The sequence below is a fragment of the Lepidochelys kempii genome, chromosome 10 (assembly GCF_965140285.1).
Source record: "Lepidochelys kempii isolate rLepKem1 chromosome 10, rLepKem1.hap1, whole genome shotgun sequence".
In the NCBI taxonomy this organism is placed as follows: Eukaryota; Metazoa; Chordata; order Testudines; family Cheloniidae; genus Lepidochelys; species Lepidochelys kempii.
The window spans coordinates 52,950,118-52,968,085 of NC_136389.1; the positions used below are offsets into that span (position 1 = coordinate 52,950,118).

At 38.0% G+C, this 17,968-nt stretch overlaps 1 protein-coding gene across 1 annotated transcript in view; it reads left to right on the forward strand.

Moving 5' to 3' along the window:
• The window catches only part of VPS13C (vacuolar protein sorting 13 homolog C), a 187,642-nt gene that overhangs the window by 44,247 nt on the left and 125,427 nt on the right, over positions 1–17,968 (forward strand). The window contains exons 15-24 of the mRNA XM_073303628.2: positions 110–281; positions 1,250–1,312; positions 4,296–4,431; positions 5,120–5,214; positions 9,821–9,963; positions 11,939–12,131; positions 12,350–12,464; positions 12,899–13,035; positions 13,752–13,878; positions 14,585–14,702. Coding sequence (XP_073159729.1) covers positions 110–281; positions 1,250–1,312; positions 4,296–4,431; positions 5,120–5,214; positions 9,821–9,963; positions 11,939–12,131; positions 12,350–12,464; positions 12,899–13,035; positions 13,752–13,878; positions 14,585–14,702 — 1,299 coding nt within the window. The remainder of the gene's footprint in view (positions 1–109; positions 282–1,249; positions 1,313–4,295; positions 4,432–5,119; positions 5,215–9,820; positions 9,964–11,938; positions 12,132–12,349; positions 12,465–12,898; positions 13,036–13,751; positions 13,879–14,584; positions 14,703–17,968) is intronic.

Sequence of the window (17,968 nt, forward strand, 5' to 3'; positions counted from 1 at the left end):
ACTCAATAATCAAACCTTGATTTACTGTTTTTTTTCTTCACAATTTAATTTTAAGTTGTAAATCATAAAATGCAGCCAGAAATAATTAATGCAAATGAAATTTTTACAGGTGGAAATATGCAGCTAACAGCATTCTTGAAGTTCATATCAGAAGATGCACTCGCATGTGGTCATGGAGTAACATGAAACATCATAGGCAGCTTTTGAAGAGCTACAAAAGTATGTACAAGAACAAACTAACACAGAGCAAACTATCAGAAGAAACACGACGACAAATTCAGGTACTTGCTATTAATATGGTGGTATATTTGACAGTGGAGTAAATCTTGATATCTTTACTGATGAATATTTTAGTGTATTTTTTTTTGTAACATCCCTCCGGCCAACCAATATGTTAAATTAATTCCTCTCTTAAAGAAGAGCCTTGCTTAATAGTCACACTTGACTAAAGCTAAGAGAAAATCTGGAGTAGTATTCTTTACTTCTGCTATTTTTTTTTAAACAAAAATGTTTTAAAATAATCAACCTTTTATCTAGAGAGAGCGAGAGAGTGAGAGCCTGTTTCTTTAATGTAAAATGTGTGTAATCAAGTGTAAAGTCAGGAATAGTAAATGAATTTGAAAAACAAAATGTACCAAAATGAAACATTAATTTTCACAATTTGGTGTTCTAAAAGCATACTAGCCATTTGGATAGTGTCATTTTTAAAAAATATTTCAGAAATTGAGCTTAAAACTTGGGGGAGGTTGAAATTCTAATGGCTATTACTTTTTTTCATCACTGCAATTCTTGACTTTTTGTTAAAACATACATGGGAAAAGAAAGCTAAGATAATTAATTAAACTTAGTAATATAAAGTTGACGGCTGGTTGCTTTCCATACTGCAATTCTGTATGGGTATACTTCAATTTTCAGCTCCAAAGTATCAGAAAACCTCCATATTATTGTTAATATGTGGGCACTATGAAAAAGGATTTGTGAACTTCAGTTATATTCAACTTCCTGAATTATAGATGAAATGCACTCCCAACATTTATTGAACTGGAAAACTGGTTTAGTAAATATTCTGTCTTAAGTCAACTTTCACCTTCTAGTGACCTGTTGTAGAGAGATGAATTCTAAAAGGCAGAGGCTAGAAAGGAGTCTTAAATGGATTTGTGGAATGGATTACTGCAACAATTTTTTTTTAAGAGGCCGTAAGTTAGTTCATCTTACACTAAACAGAGTATTTATTTCCTTTGTTTAACAGGATCTAGAAAGAGCACTGGACATTTTCAACATCATTTTAGCAAGACAGCAAGCACAAGTTGAGGTAACAAAATAAATAAAAAAACAGTTTTTAATGTTTAGTAGCAGGTATTTATGCATATGAAGTTAAGGCCTGGCTTGTGGAGATTTTCTGTCCTTCAGGAAAGAGTTTACAGTGTTTCAATGCTGTAGTCTTACCTACGTTATAGAAGGTAGATGGAGAGGAGCTCTTACGTTATAATTCTTGCTTTTTGCTGGACAGTTTACTATAATTTCCTAGTTTGGTGTTCAGTCTTAAATTTGTATCAAGAATTGAGACTTCTAATACTTCTGCTGGCATGGTATCCCATAGCATGATACACCTTGCTGTCTTTTTTTCCTGCTAATACACCTAAGTATTCCCCTTTCTTTATTCCATTACAGAACTACTTATATTCCTGCATGACCTCCCAAATACTTGATCTCCATCCTTGATGTTATACACCCCAAATATGTGACTGTTAGGTCACTTTTCTTTATCACCCAGACAAGCTTATTCCTACTCAGGCAGAAATGAAAGCAATGTGAGACACACCAGAGTATGGTTAAATGCAGTGATCACAACTTAAGCTATTAAACAACAAGGAACCACTAATTGGCAGGCCTGTTACAGTGCAGAATTTAACTGAGCACTGCTAATCTTGGGTTCTACAAACCTGAGTGCGTGTGTGTGTATGTATATATATAGGCAGTGCCCTCTGTACATCCACTGGCCTAGCTGGAGATCCTGGCATGAAGCTGGAGTCTCAATCTATTCCCTTCATCCATGTTGGATATAGGAGAGGAGAGAGGAAGGAAATCCTATGTCCACAAGACTTGGAGGCAGATCTCCTCACTGTGCAATGTCACGTTTGGGCTCCATGCCCAATCAGCCCATTGTTTTACGGGGTTTTTACATCTTACCCTTTCTCAACCCACCCATTGCACTGGAACCCACCACAGGGGATGACAGCAATTGGTTTATGTCTACTCTCACACGGCTGAGCAGCAAGAAAGGAATCTGTGTGAGGTCTCGACCAAGGAAATATCTGTACCATATTCTCTCTAAACAGCTCAGGAGTAGTATACTTAATTCTTCAATTAAGGAAATCCATTGTACCCCTAATTGTGGTAGTATACTTACTTGTTTCCCTGTTGACCTCTTTCCATGTCTGATTCATTATTGCTGGTCTGGCAATTCCTTGCCAACCCAGTTTTGGAAGGTTTTTTGACCAGAGGTAGGTAACACCAGGGGAAGGGCTGAAATCTGTCTGACATCTCTCTTTAACGTAATGATCAGACTAATACCTTTTGCTGTGCTTAAATCACAATGATGAATAAATAATGACGACCTGTGAAGGATAGGAACAGCCTGCCTAGGGTGGATGAACGGGGCCAGCAGGTTCCCACAACATTTTTCTCCTTCCCTGCCATCTCCGGTGGGGATCTTAATTGGAGAAGCCTAAATGGAGTCACCATGTTTGCCAGACACCTTTTTTGTCCCCAGTGAAAAATACTGTGCCCAAATACTGAGATATCTATAGGTGTGGCTTTTCCATGTGATCCTGAAAAAGACAGACATGTTTAATAATGAAATTTTAAATTGATGTTACCCATTTGGGGTGGCTTAATATAGGATGTAAACACTGGTCCATGTGTGCTAGCACCTGATAGATTGTATCTCATAAGCACCAGGAGGAGGCTAGGACTCTGTTATGGAACAAGCCAAGAAATGCTGGGCAGAAGCAATTCCTACTTCCCACTGTTGTGAGGGTGTAAGACAATCAGTCAGTCTGATGTGACCCCACACATACAATGGCGGCAGGAGTGGGTGGGATGAGCTCAGGTGCTATTAGCTACAGCCTCCCTGGGAAGGAAGGGGAGAGGAAATAAACACAATCTAGAGTTCCCCCTTGCTTTCCTTTTCTCCCACCCAAAGTGGTGGGAGGTGGTTGGTGGTGCATGTGTCCTCACTGCCCCCAGTCGTATCAGTTACACATCTTGGGTAGCAAGATGAGCACTTAGGTACTCTATGAATAAAGATTTGGCTTTCTCCAGTTTTTTTGTTCTTCATTGTAATTGCTCCGTTTTTTAATATCTATCTTTTAACATAGTGCCCAGAATTGAACGTAGTATTCCGGGATCTGTTATACTGGAGCCATATATAGATTGTCTTGGGCTCAACAAGGAATAATGTGTTAGCAACAGCACACATAGGTTCCATGATATGATGCATTTGTATATAGGGCTTGATCTTGAAAGATGCTGAAAAGTCTGGCAGCCTGGCAAAGTATTTTTCTCTTTGCTGACTGTCCTATTGCAAAGTCTTTTCTATCTTTCAGTTTGCTATGAGTCCTCAGATAAACTAAACATAGCCTATGTGTTTATAGTGCCATAATGAGAGGAAACCATTGATGTAGTTTAAATTTTTCAAGCATTTATGCTAACGGTAGCTGAAGAAATAATGTAAGATGTATCTTTAAATTGTAAGTTCTTTGGGCTAGGGACTGTCGCTTAGAATTTGAGGTAATAGGGTCTTTCTGCTTAAAACCTAAAAGTGGAGGGTCTAAATATGATTACAAGAAATTAAAATGGTAGAACTATCAAGATGGATTTATAGCAAATCCAAAAAAGTATCTAAACTATATTAACAGTACATAGATTTTAGGGCCAGCAGTTGTCTTTCCCTTTCTTTATCTCCCTTGCTTTAGTTTTTTTTTTAGCTCTCACTTGATTTGTTTGCAATTAGATTGGACCCTCTTTGGAGCAATGGATTACAAGTAGATAAAAGGCACAACACAGAATAAATGTCATGTTAGGTAGTGAAGCATTTTTGCCCCTTTGAAATAGGGAGACTAATGTAATAAATACTTCCATCTTATGCTGGGACTTAGTCTCTGACCTCCCTCATTACTGAAAATGCATGTACATCATTTGATATATCCATTGTTTAATTTCTGGTAAAACAAAAGTTAATACGGAATGGTTCTAACATTTATGTTAATTAACTAATTATCTTTGGTTTGTAGGTAATAAGATCGGGGCAGAAATTGCTGAGGAAGAAATCTGCTGATGGAGAGAAGAAAGGTGGAGGATGGTTTAGTGGGTTCTGGGGTAAGAAGGAATCTAGAAAAAAGGAAGATGAAGAATCACCAGTTCCTGAAAGTAGGTTTGAATTTAAATAGGTCATTCTCACATGAAGCTTGACAAATAGTACTAATATTTAATTCACTTGTGGGTAGGTGACTGTCTGTCCTGCTTGGCTATAGGAAAAGAAGAAAGGTAGAGGTATGGAGTGCAGTGTTTTCTTGTGTTTAATTTTGGTTCTCTGCTGTTATATCACTGAATAGATAGTAGTAATTCAGTGAAAACACAGTAATAAAATATGTCAGCAAATAAGCTGTGGCCTCTTGTAAATGATGTATGAAAATTTCAGAAGTGCATTGTAAAGAAAAAATACTGAATTATTTATGATAGTTGTAAAAGGCAAGTAAGTATTCACTAGCAAGTTCCTCTAGTGACAGTTGGCTGTTTGGGCCAGGAATTCTTAGGGTATTGCATGGTGCCTAGCACAATGGAGTCTTGATCACAGCTGGGCTTCTCTGTGCCACTGGGGTGCAAGTAATTTCAGTGAGCTTACGTTACGTAGGTATATATCACTAGCCTGTGGTGGGGGAATGAGAGTCACATTGCATAATTTACAATCTTTTTGAGAAATACTTCATAGCAGAAACTAAATTAAGTGCCCTGGCAGCCTGTGGTGTTAAGATATATTAATTAAATTATGTTTTTCCTATACCAGTTTTGGGTACTAATGTGAATTTGAACACTTTTTTTTTTTTTTTTTTTTAAGCCATTGATGACCTCATGACCCCAGAAGAAAAGGCTAAGCTCTTTACTGCTATTGGGTATAGTGACAGCTCTCACAACTTGACTTTACCTAAGAAGGTAAACTTACCATTTTTAATGAAAAAAGAACAAAACATTTGTTATCCTGGTATACGTCAGTAATACAGGAGTGAAGTTAGGAATGACTGTATTTTGAGTGCCAATCGTTCACTGATACTGATCTGCCAAATATATATTCACTGTGAGTTCATATTCACTATATATAGTCTAAAAGATCATTATATTGGGCTGTATAAATATCTGGGCTTGTTGAGATTTTGGTGTCCAATAGTCAAATGCATCCTGACAAATCACTTGCTTGATGTTACTATCAGGATGTCTTAATAAAATCATTCATGTGTGATCTTTATTCCCCAGATGATGTGCAAATAGGTAATGGGAGCAGAATGAGTTGAAAGATAAACTTGCTGCTTAAAAGAGAGGAAAAAATAAAAGATTTGCTGTAAATGGGGAAAACAAAACAAATTCCAACAAACAAAAAAAAAAAACTAAAATAGTTTGATCTCTTCAGTGTCTCTATTTCTTGCTGAGTGTTGGAGGGAAGAACTTAAATTGGAGTTTAAACTTAGAATCCTAACATCAGTGCATTTCTATGGTAATTAACTGAAATAAATATGTATTTAGTTCAAACGTTAGTATAGTATTGTTGATGCCTTGGGTCAATGGTTAACCAATATTCAGAGCTTGGCAGGGTGGTTCATGTTAGGATGAGAAATTGATCATATGAGTCAGGTATATACACTGTGTAATTTTGTTGGGTTAAAAATATATATGCACAAGGTGCTGTTTCCACAAACACAATAGTAACAAACAGCAGTAAGCAATTAGATTGTTCAGAAATCCCCAAGTCTGCATTCCAGCTAGTTATGTGAACAGGAAACTCACATGGCCAAAAAGCCACGATTACTCCAGGTAAGAAAGAGGGCAGCTTAGGCTAAAACCTGTCCTGGTTTACCAGTGAAGTGCAGGCAGCAATTAGAAATTAAAAAGCAAAACCCAAAAAATGGAAAAAAGAGGAAATAGTGAGTAATGAGAATAAATTAGAAGTTATGAAGTGTAGAAAATTGGTAAGGGAAGCTAAAGACCTCAGGGAGAAATCCATGGCTTGCAGGGCTAAGGACAATGAGGAATTTAAATATATTAGGAACAAAAGAAATCCTAACAGTAGTATAGACTCATTACTAGATAGAGACGGTAAAATTAATGATACAAAAAAGGCAGAAGTTTCAATAAATATTTCTGTTCTGTATTTGGAAAGAAGTGGGATAATGTACTAGAATCATAGAACATCTGCTAGAGATGAACCTTTTTAAATCAGGAAGCCCAGGTAACTTGCACTAAAGAGTCTTAAAAGAGTTGGTTGAGATCTCTTCTTTTTAATATATCTTAGAATACCTACCAAATTCCAGAAGACTGGAAGAGTCTAATTTTATGCCAATAGTCAAAAAAGACAAACTGTGACCAGGCTAACAGTGGACTGACTAGCGTGACATCAGTCCTGGCCAAAATAATAGAAAAGCTGATCTGGGATGCAGTTATAAACATATTCCTATGTCAGTCAGTATGATTTTATGGAAGAGCGTTCTAGTCCAACTTGATTTAAATCTTTGAGACTACCAGTTTGGTTGATAAAGTTAACTGCGTAGATGTAATGTACTTAAACTTATATAAGCTGTTTGTCTTAGTACCAAAAATAGTCTATTAAACAATTAGCACTACACGCTGTCAATAAAGCCCACATTAAATGAATTAAGAATTGGTTAACTGATAGATTTTAAAAAAGCAGTTGTCAGTGGGGAATCAGTATTGAATAGGGCCATTTATAGTGGAGAATCACTGCTGACAAAATTTGAAGATGTCACAAAGATAAAAAAATAGTCTATTAAACAATTAGCACTACATGCTGTCAATAAAGCCCACATTAAATGAATTAAGAATTGGTTAACTGATAGATTTTAAAAAAGCAGTTGTCAGTGGGGAATCAGTATTGAATAGGGCCATTTATAGTGGAGAATCACTGCTGACAAAATTTGAAGATGTCACAAAGATTGGCAGAGGAGTAACTAATGTGGACAAGGCAGTCATACAGATGGGTAAGATGGGCCCATTCAAACAAAATGTGTTCTAATGTAGCCAAATGCAGTTATGCATCCAGGAACAAATAATGTAGGTTCTACTTACAGAATGTGGGGTTGAATCCTGGGCAGATGTAACTCTGAAAAGGATTTAGGGGTCATAGTGGACAATCAACTGAACATGAGCTGTGGCAAAAAGCTAATGGGATCCTTGGATATGTAAACAGGGAAGTAATGAGTATGGATGTGACTTTACCTTGGTATATGGGATTGGTGAGATGGACGCTGGGATACTATGTCGATTTCTGGTGTCAACATTTTTTTAAGAAGAATAATGAAAAAATCAGAGCAAGTGCCACCAAAATAATTGGAGGGCTGGAGAAAATGTACTACCTGGATTTACAGCATATTGCTTGAGATAAGAACCTTGCAGTAAATCAGAGAGCTTCAAGTATACAAAATATTGTCCTTGGCAACTCTACCCCTTTGGCACAGAGTGGACTAGCCATTTATGTATTTTGTGATATTGTAGCTATACAGAAGTTCAGCAAGTGTTACCTATTTGAATGTGATTTTTTTTGTCCTGAAGACTTGACTGGAGATCTTAGTAGTGTAATCTGAGTTGTAACTTCTCATAAGTGAAAGAAAAACTAGAATAATTCTTGATGCTCATGAGAGATGTAAAGCAGCCTGAAACAGTAATCTTCTATGTATCTCAATGAAGTATTTACTCTCAAGATTGACCCTGAATACTGTTTCACTGACCCTGTTAACAAAATGATCAGTCGTCAAATAAACTTGCTCTGTTTGTCCTCTCAGAGGTTGGTTTGATGCTGCAGTAGGGGTTCAAAAATATACCATTGGAAGTTGTGCATAATGCAAACATAAACATGCAGATATTAACTTGGATGTGATTACTTCACTATACAAACTATGCAACATCTTAGTGAGTAGAAAGTGCATGCACATCCACCAAAAAAATTTGCAGGGCAGTATCACAAGAAAATGTTTGTACTTTTACAAGGTTGATTCTGTAAGCTTCAAAGGACACAGCCATTCTGAAAGTCTCCCAGACTCTTTGTGGCTTTAGCAGAGGTAATTAAGGGACAGCACATTTCCACCCTGAGGATATCAAAATGGGTCTCAGGATGCGTTACGCTCTATGAACTAGCAGGATGATCCCCACTGGGTGGGATACGGGCCCATTCTACGAGATCACAAGCCTCAACTACCTCTGCACTCCATGACATGCCCCTGTTGGACATTTGTAAAGTGGCCACTTGGAGCTCAGTGCACTCCTTCTCTTCTCATTATGCCTTGGTGCATGTTTCGGCAAAGGGCGCTTCATTTGGTACAGCGGTCCTTCATTCAATGCTTCCGTCGTCCTCCTTGCACTCTCCTATATAGGTACTGCTTGTCAATCACCTCAGTGGAGTACAATAGGGACCATCACTCGAAGAAGAACGGGAGGTTACTTACCAGTTACTGGAGGCTCTTTGAGATGTGTGGTTCCTCTATGTATTCCAAACCCACCCCACTTCCCCTCTGCTGTGGATCTGATACGTCTCTGGTGGAGAAGGAACTGGAGACGTGACTGGTCTGCCTTGCCTTTTGTTGCTTCGGGCGAAACCATGTGGCAGTGGAAGGGTGCATGCGCAGACCGACGGACACTACTGTTTTCAAAAGCTCCAGCTCCAGGGGCAAGAAGCATGCACATTACCCTCAGTGGAATACAGAACCTTCCCTTCTGTAGAATAGTCTTTCACACAGTGTGGGAAAACATTTATTATTTAATGAGGGAATCTTTGGTGGTATACTGTGGCAGTATACTCGGTGTACATTGCTACCCTCTTAATTTCTCTCTTCACACTGGTAGCCCTGTTCCTTAGGTTAGGGATGCTAGTCACGTACTCAGAAGAATGTATGGGTTACATAACTGTTTCTTTTCCATGTTTATCAAGGAATGTTCAAATCCTACTTTTCTCTTTATCTGAATCAAAACAGAAGTCATTTCTTCTTGTTCTCAAAAAGGAAAAGTGTGCTCTGATTTTATGTGGATGCACTCAAACATAGGTCCCAGGAAGTAATCCAGTAACTTTGATTTACATAATCTTTCTTGCTGCTGAGACTGACATACATATATGTGTAAATTATTCAGATCATTAATCAAAATTAATGACCACACCTAGTAATTATATCTTTGAGTTTAACTAGTCATGGGATTAGGAGTTGCCTGGCTTCACTGGATTTTCATCAATGTAGTATGTCTATGACTCGAGTAAAAATAATTATTGTTGGATGGAATTGATGTCTGTTCTGTCAGAGAAAGGAAATACCTCAGTAACTTTTTTTTTTTTTTTTAAACTTGGAGAGGGGGATGATGATTGAACTCAGGGGCCTGTAACACAGGTTTCTTTGTGGGTAACCAGGCAATATGTTGGGCTACTGAATTGGCTGCACTAAAACTATATAAAACAGTGGAATATGTGGTAAATATAAGAAAGTAGAAATTATCATGAAGCATTTGTGCAAAGACTCTTAATCTCAATTTTTTTTATCTCCCCGACTAGTATGTTGCTCATGTAATGACACTGAAGCTCTTAAGTACTTCTCTTACAATTAAAGAAGACAAGGATGTGCCAGAGACCCTTAAAGTACAGATAATTGATCTAAGCACGAAAATATCTCAGAGACCAGGAGCACAAGCACTTAAGTAATTACATGTTTGCTTTTTCATATTTCTGTGAACAGTAATCAATTATATTTTCAGGGTGCTAATTTTCACTCTGCTTATTCCTTTTTAAAATTAATGATTCTTGAACAAAGCAATATGTTGTGTATGACTCTCCTTATTACATTTTCTCAGATTTTTTACAACTTAAAACTTTTTTGTAGATAAATGAAGTTATAAATATTGATCTTTATTTAAAAAAAAAAAGTTGAAGGAGTGAGCCGTGCTGGCTTGCTTAATAAAGGCCTCTTGTGGAGCCCTGCTTCATTCAATGTTTAACATAATTACCTTTTATTTATGCTACCCGTTCATACATGTGCAGCTTGTCTTCATTCCATATATTGTTAAAAAGTGCTAAAAGTAATACCAAGCCTGGCTCCTCAGTCAATGCCAAATATGCTGACCAGAGTGCCCACCCCCAGTTAAGTTGGTTATCTTGATTACTTTTAGCTGAAAAAGTGACAAATATTGCTTTGCACATAGTTCTGTTTCATCTGAAAATCTCAAAGCACTTCACAAAGGATTAACCCTGCTTAAAGCTGTGGCTGGGATGATTTAGTTGGGGATTGGTCCTGCTTTGAGCAGGGGGTTGGACTAGATGACCTCCTGAGGTCCCTTCCAACCCTGCTATTCTATGATTCTATGATAAAGGGTGCCCTAATCAAATACAGAGATTTGAAATAATAGTTATGATGGACAACGTGGCCGGTTTCCAGGATATGGTTCTGTCCTCAAATCAGAGTTTATTTCCAAGCTCTGCCACAAACGTCCTATGGAATCTTCACTGAGGAACTAATACACTCTCACCCTTAGATGTTGCATTTGGAAAATGAACCTGTGCACACTTTTTCTAATTCAAGTTAGCATATTGGTGGTGAGAGTAGGAGAAGTAATTTTAACAGATTCTGTTTTTCCCCCCACTTTTCTTTTATGCAGAACCCCATTTCACAGAATATCTGTTTAAAATATTCTGTAATGTGGTTTCACTGGGCAGATTGAGGGACATACAACTAGCCCTTGGCCCAAAAATAAAAAAGGAGACTTTTGAAAGTATAGTTGGCAATGAGACTTATGCTCAAAAATGTGGAAGTGATGATTTTACTAATAAAATTTCATAAAGGAAAAGGTGGATCTAATCTGCCTTAGCTATTCTCCTTTCTTTTAAAAGGTTTAAAAAAAATCACATCTCTATGAACCTGGGCCTAAACGGACTTTCCTGTTTTAAACTCCCAAGTCTTTACTACTAAAACTGAATGAAGATCTTAATAGACAGTTGTAGAAAAACCATGTATTTTTTTTCTAAGGTGCAACCAACCAACAGAATCTCACATTCAGAAATCTGGTTCCTGTTTCCTGAAGTAAACAATAAAGACCTTCCATTGGTATCAAAGGGAGCAAGACTGGGTCCATAACTTGCATTGAAATCTGCAGGATTAGGCTCCAAACTGGCTCTCCTAAATCATGAATTACTTTTTTTCTAATCTAGCGTAAATGCACTATCTCTGAATAAGAGAATCAGTTACAAGAGAAATGTGAACCTGAATTTAAAATGAAATAAAGTTGAATGTAGATGGTAAGGACATTAAAATCGCAGGGCTTAATTTAGTCTCCTGTTGTATTCTTTTCTTTGTGTAGCCTGCATTGTCACTTAAACTATTTAGCTTCGTTTAACCTAAGGTATTTCTTTGATGCCTTTTTATAGGCAAGAATCTCCTAAAATCCTTTGGCATGCAGTTAGTCCTATGAATTTAGGATACTTCTTGAGACAGTTCTGGCTAATGATTAGCCAGCCGCCCCTGTGTCTTGTGTTCACTTACATCTTGTCTAAGACACTGTGAATTTTCCTGTTTCATGTTGGTGCAAAGTGAAATTGCAGCTTGTATTCCATTGTTACATTTACATACTCTTGAATATTCAATACAAATTGATTTAAAACAATTCTTGTCTTCATTTACAGAGTGGAGGCAAAGCTTGAGCACTGGTATGTAACAGGACTGAAACAACAAAGTATTGTGCCTTCTCTTGTGGCTTCTATTGGGGATACCAAATCATCTTTGCTTAAAATAGTGTTTGAGACAAATCCAGAAGATAGTACTGCTGACCAGAGCCTTATAGTTGAATCACAGCCTGTGGAAATCATATATGATGCTGTGAGTAATATTCAAATTAGAAATGTATGGGAATACCTTTTGTTCTCTCTCAACCTCATTGCCTTTTCATCTCCTTTCAAATATTGTACCAAAGTAGTTTTTCTTCCTTGCCTTAATGTTTTGCCATCTCAGTTTAATTGATATTTAATTTATATTTTGGAACGGAAGCAGTGTGTATTGGATGATTGCATATAAACTGATGCTATTTGTTTTTAAAGAGAACAATAAATGCAATGGTGGAATTCTTCCAGACAAGTAAGGGAATGGATCTGGAACGACTAACATCAGCCACGTTGATGAAGTTGGAAGAAATTAAAGAAAGAACTGCTACAGGTAAATAGATAAAAGTAACTACCATTGATAAGTGAACCCTTAAATATTAGCCAAGAGTCTGGGGGCCTTACTTGCGAGGCAGTATTAGTATTGCTGTTTGAATAAACATCACACCATGGGATCTCTGACTCAAAGTTGCTTTGAGTTCTGTTTCTCTTGAGTCAATACAAAGATGAGTGATTAACCTCCAGATAGAATGCTTTCTAGCAATAAATTGAAAAATTGACTGAAAAACTTACAAGATGTTAGCATATAGAGAAGTTAACCAAAAAGATGTCTGCATTAAAGATTGATCACATTTAATCTGTAACTGCTCCTACAGTGAAAATATGACTTTTACCTTGGTATAGTATTGTTTGTTCCATGTGCCATACCTGTTGGTTACAGATGTGAATATATTTTCATCTTTTAATCTGTTCTTTTCCTTATTTAAGGACTAGCTCATATTATTGAAACACGGAAAGTGCTTGACTTGAGGATTAATCTGAAACCATCCTATCTTGTGGTTCCCCAGACCGGTTTCCACAATGAAAAGTCAGACCTACTTATTTTGGACTTCGGTACGTTTCAGGTATGCAGTTGGTTTCCTCTGGTTTCATTTGAGTTCAAGATAGAGGGAAATTATACAATTATTTGTTCACAGGAGGCTCATTTTAAGACTGACAACAGTGCTGATCAGTGGTCAGACACCTTTTTGTAAACCCACTAGTATCATTTGCATCATAATCTTTGTCATAAACACATGAATAAGAATCATCCAGAAGAACTATATTTCATTCTTTGTGAAATGTGATTCCATATATCAAACAAGTTAAACTGTAAGAGCTATGTGATTTTTCAAAGCCATATATTTCACTTGTTTATAAAGCACTGTGCACCTACATTTTTCAGCGAAGTAGTCTTCCTTTTATTTAACAAATAAGACTTAAGAAAAGCTGTTGAGCTACTCTGGAGCTGTGAAGTTGATGCTATGGTGGTGCTGTAAAGCTGAAACTTGAAGTCCTATATAAGTTGACTAATATATTGTTGCAGACCTAATGTGATATACTAACAAAAATAAAAATAAATGTTACTGAACTTGCTCTATTTTCAGTTATGCTATCTTAATTTTTATTAAGGATAATGGCGTTGATATTTCTAAAATACCTCTTCTGAGGTAGTCAAACCAAAAATTACAGGCTTTAAAAATCTAGTAGTTTTTGCCTGTACAGTATTGAAATGAATAATATAGTGTGTGTGTGTGTGTATAAATACTGTACTTTTATTTCTTTCAATCTGTCCCACCAGTTGACCAGCATAAATCAAGGGGGTCATCAATCTTCTAGTTTTTCATCCTTGGAAGAGATTATGGACAAAGCTTATGACACGTTTGATGTGGAAATCAAGAATGTACAACTTCTTTTTGGCAGAAGAGGTATTAAAGCATAATCACTTCTTAATCAAAGAACAATAAAAATGTTTATATATTAGTAGATAGTGCTTTGTTCTTAAAATAAGTTTCATATAATGTAAAGAAAATAGAAATTAAAACTGTAAAACTTCCTTTATTTTAATATTTCCGGTATCTTGTGTAAAAATGCCCATTTGTTCTCTGGAAATCTATATTATTGCTGTATTCATTCAAGTGTTAGCAAGTAAGTTAGGGGTAGGTAACTTAGTATTCCGCACCGATTGATAGGCTCATGAATTTGTTTATTTGGATTAATAGACCGCTCAGACTAGCTCAAAATGTATATGATGGTCTTTTATGATGATTTACATGTGAGGACTCTTATGTTAGGAAAAATATTGTGAGGAAAAGAAGAAATCTGACGTACTGATAATGGCTGAGTTCATAGCTCTTGCTTCTGGGTTTTCAAAGTTGTAAGTGAAAATACTTCTTGGTTTTGGCCCATGCTAGATGCTGATAAAGCATGATGTTAGGGGTGGCTGTTTTCTGACCTGTGGAAATCCATGCAATATCTTGCCTATATGAACTTAGGTTTCTGCAGTTCATTAGATGGGCTGGATTTTTTAAAGTAATTCTTAAATGATTTTTCTGGATTATTTTTATACTGTCTCTTCATTACAAAATAAAGCTTGTGAAGTTTAATTTTTAAACTGGTTAATCATTCCTTCAGGTGAAGACTGGAAGAAGGCTCGATTTCAGCATCCATCTGCTTTGCACATATTACAGCCTATGGATATGCATGTGCAATTAGCCAAATCAATGGTGGAGAAAGACCTCAGAATGGCTAAGTAATGTATCAGCACTATCAGACAATTAATTTTTGCTTGGTCATTTGTTCTTATTGAAAAAGGGCTTTGTCACTGAAGCCCAGTGGGACAAGATGGAGTCTGAAGACTTAATTTTCTCCTTGTTACGGCAAAGTCAGTAGCTACATTTATAATTAAGGCTGCCTAGCACTTTATATGTTGCTTGTAACTTTGCCAAGCTTCAATCATTTGGGATGAAACTTGACATATCGAGCGTTTACAAAATTCTTAGCCCGCAGCAAAGTTTCAGCTAAAACAATGTAGCCTTTTGTGAGAATCAGATAAAGGAAAAACATCTTCTTTTGCCCATGTTAAATTGCTAAAGCGTCTCTATGCTTTAGAGCATGCACTTAAGAGAATTCACACTTGTGTCAAGAATGTGCTTTTTGTCGTTCCTGTGGAAATTTGGCCTTAGTTGTGAGCCTCTGAAAAATGGCACGTGGATACTTGTTAGCATTTGGTAGCTAAATTCTCAGAAGATACTATTTGCACTGACTATGCTCCATGCTCACACAGTTCCTACTGGCCTGCAATAATCTATTCTCTGACAGGTTTCAGAGTAGCAGCCGTGTTAGTCTGTATTCGCAAAAAGAAAAGGAGTACTTGTGGCACCTTAGAGACTAACCAATTTATTCTATTCTCTGAATGATTGCACAAGTACATTACACTCTTGGTGTGGGTGCATCCCAAGCACAGTTGTCAGAAATTTTTTCCTCTGAGGTACCCTTCATAGCAGTTCAATCACTCTTCCCTGTCGCACACCTCTGTGTCAGTATAAAGAGAAAAGCCATTCCCTCCACCCCTCTGTTCCTTTTTACTACTTGTGGCCTCATGCATATATGTAGTGTGGTGTGCCAGATTACATATCATGATTCTACAAGGTTGGCTAGCCTCAGTATTTTTGCCAAGCTGTCACTATGTGAACACTGTGCTCAAGGGGCACCTCACATTTTAGATTCTCTAGACTAGACTAGACTGGTGGGCAAACTCTGCCAACATTTGAGAAGGAGTTAATTTGTCCTCCTGAGCCATCACTCATGCTAGTAACAGATGCATCTGCTTTAGGTTGGGATGCTGATCTGGGTTCCCCCTCAGTTTTAGGGGTTATAGTCTGCAAAAGACCTGACTCATGAGGTAAGGGGAGTTGACAACTATCTGGCTAGTGTGCCCAGTTTTTCTGTCCCATTTCAATTTTCTCAGTATCACAGACAACTCAGCAACAATATTCTATCTCAGCAGACAAGGAGGTGGCCGCTCATCCTTGTTCTGCCAAGAAGTGCTTCTTCTGGAAGTGCAGAACAGGCTGGCAGGTGACCTAAGCAGGTCATTGATGAATCACCATGAGTTGTCTATTTATCTGGATGGAACCAGGTTCATTTTCCAGCCCTGTGCAGCTCCTGAGGTAGACCTGTTTGCAATGAGATAAAACAGGAGATGCCAACAGTTTTGTTACCTACAGGGTCACTGTCTGGGTTCACTAATGGACACTTTCCTGTTGTCTGAAGGAGCGATCTTCTGCATGCTTTGCGATCGATTCCACTGCTTCACAATGTGCTACTAAAAAATCAGACTGCACCTGTGCCTGGAACATTCTTATTGCCCCAGTGTGGCCAAGGCAGCACTGACTCTCCACTGTCCTGTACCTTTCAGTGAAAAAGCTGATACTGCTTCCATTGGACCCGGATTAAATTTCATAGGACTGGAAGGGACCTTGAGAGGTCATCTGGTCCAGTCCCCTGCAGTCACAGCAGGACTAAGTATTATCTAGACCATCTAAAATCTTATTTCTCAAGACCATGGTTGTCTGTTGTCTACCCAAACCTGTAGACATCCATCGAACAGCATAGATGCTCCATGGTTAGACTCTGGGGGGCAGTTGTGTTCAAAAGAGGTTAAGATGTGCTATTGCATAGTAGAAAATGATCATCTACATCTACTTGCCTCTCTGGGTATGTCTACACAGCAAAAAAAAAACCAGCCACCTTTGGGCTTGCAGGGCTCGGGCTGCAAGGCTGTTTGATTGCTGTGTAGACTTCCAGGCTTGGGCTGGAGACGGAGATCTAGGACCCTTCCACCTCACAGGGACCTGGAGGCTGGACTCCAGCCCGAGCCCAGAAGTCTATACAGCAATCAAACAGCCCCTCAGCCTGAGCTGTGCAATCCTTAACCAGCTGACCAGGGTGTGTCGCAGGTGTCGAGTTACTGTATAGACAAACCCTCTAAGCAGAAGCATTTCTCTGCCTGGTCTCATCTGCCTGGAATTTTGCTGATACATTCTTCAATATATTTTGGACTATCTTTTGTACCTAAAACATAGATTGGCTGTTAGTTCCATCAAGGTCCACTTAGTAGTTATCTCAGCCTTCCACTCTTAGGTGGTTTCAGAGGAACAGCCGTGTTAGTCTGTATTCGCAAAAAGAAAAGGAGTACTTGTGGCACCTTAGAGACTAACCAATTTATTTGAGCATGAGCTTTCGTGAGCTACAGCTCACTTCATCAGATGTTTACCGTGGAAACTGCAGCAGACTTTATATACACACAGAAATCATGAAACAATACCTCCTCCCACCCCACTGTCCTGCTGGTAATAGCTTATCTAAAGTGATCAACAGGTGGGCCATTTCCAGCACAAATCCAGGTTTTCTCACCCTCCACCCCCCCACACAAATTCACTCTCCTGCTGGTGCTAGCCCATCCAAAGTGACAACTCTTTACATAATCAAGTCGGGCTATTTCCTGCATAGATCAAGGTTTTCTCACATCCCCCCCACCCCCATACACACACAAACTCACTCTCCTGCTGGTAATAGCTCATCTAAAATGACCATTCTCCAGGTTTAAATCCAAGTTAAACCAGAACATCTGGGGGGGGGGGGGGGTAGGAAAAAACAAGAGGAAACAGGCTACCTTGCATAATGACTTAGCCACTCCCAGTCTCTATTTAAGCCTAAATTAATAGTATCCAATTTGCAAATGAATTCCAATTCAGCAGTTTCTCGCTGGAGTCTGGATTTGAAGTTTTTTTGTTTTAAGATAGCGACCTTCATGTCTGTGATTGCGTGACCAGAGAGATTGAAGTGTTCTCCGACTGGTTTATGAATGTTATAATTCTTGACATCTGATTTGTGTCCATTTATTCTTTTACGTAGAGACTGTCCAGTTTGACCAATGTACATGGCAGAGGGGCATTGCTGGCACATGATGGCATAGATCACATTGGTGGATGTGCAGGTGAACGAGCCTCTGAT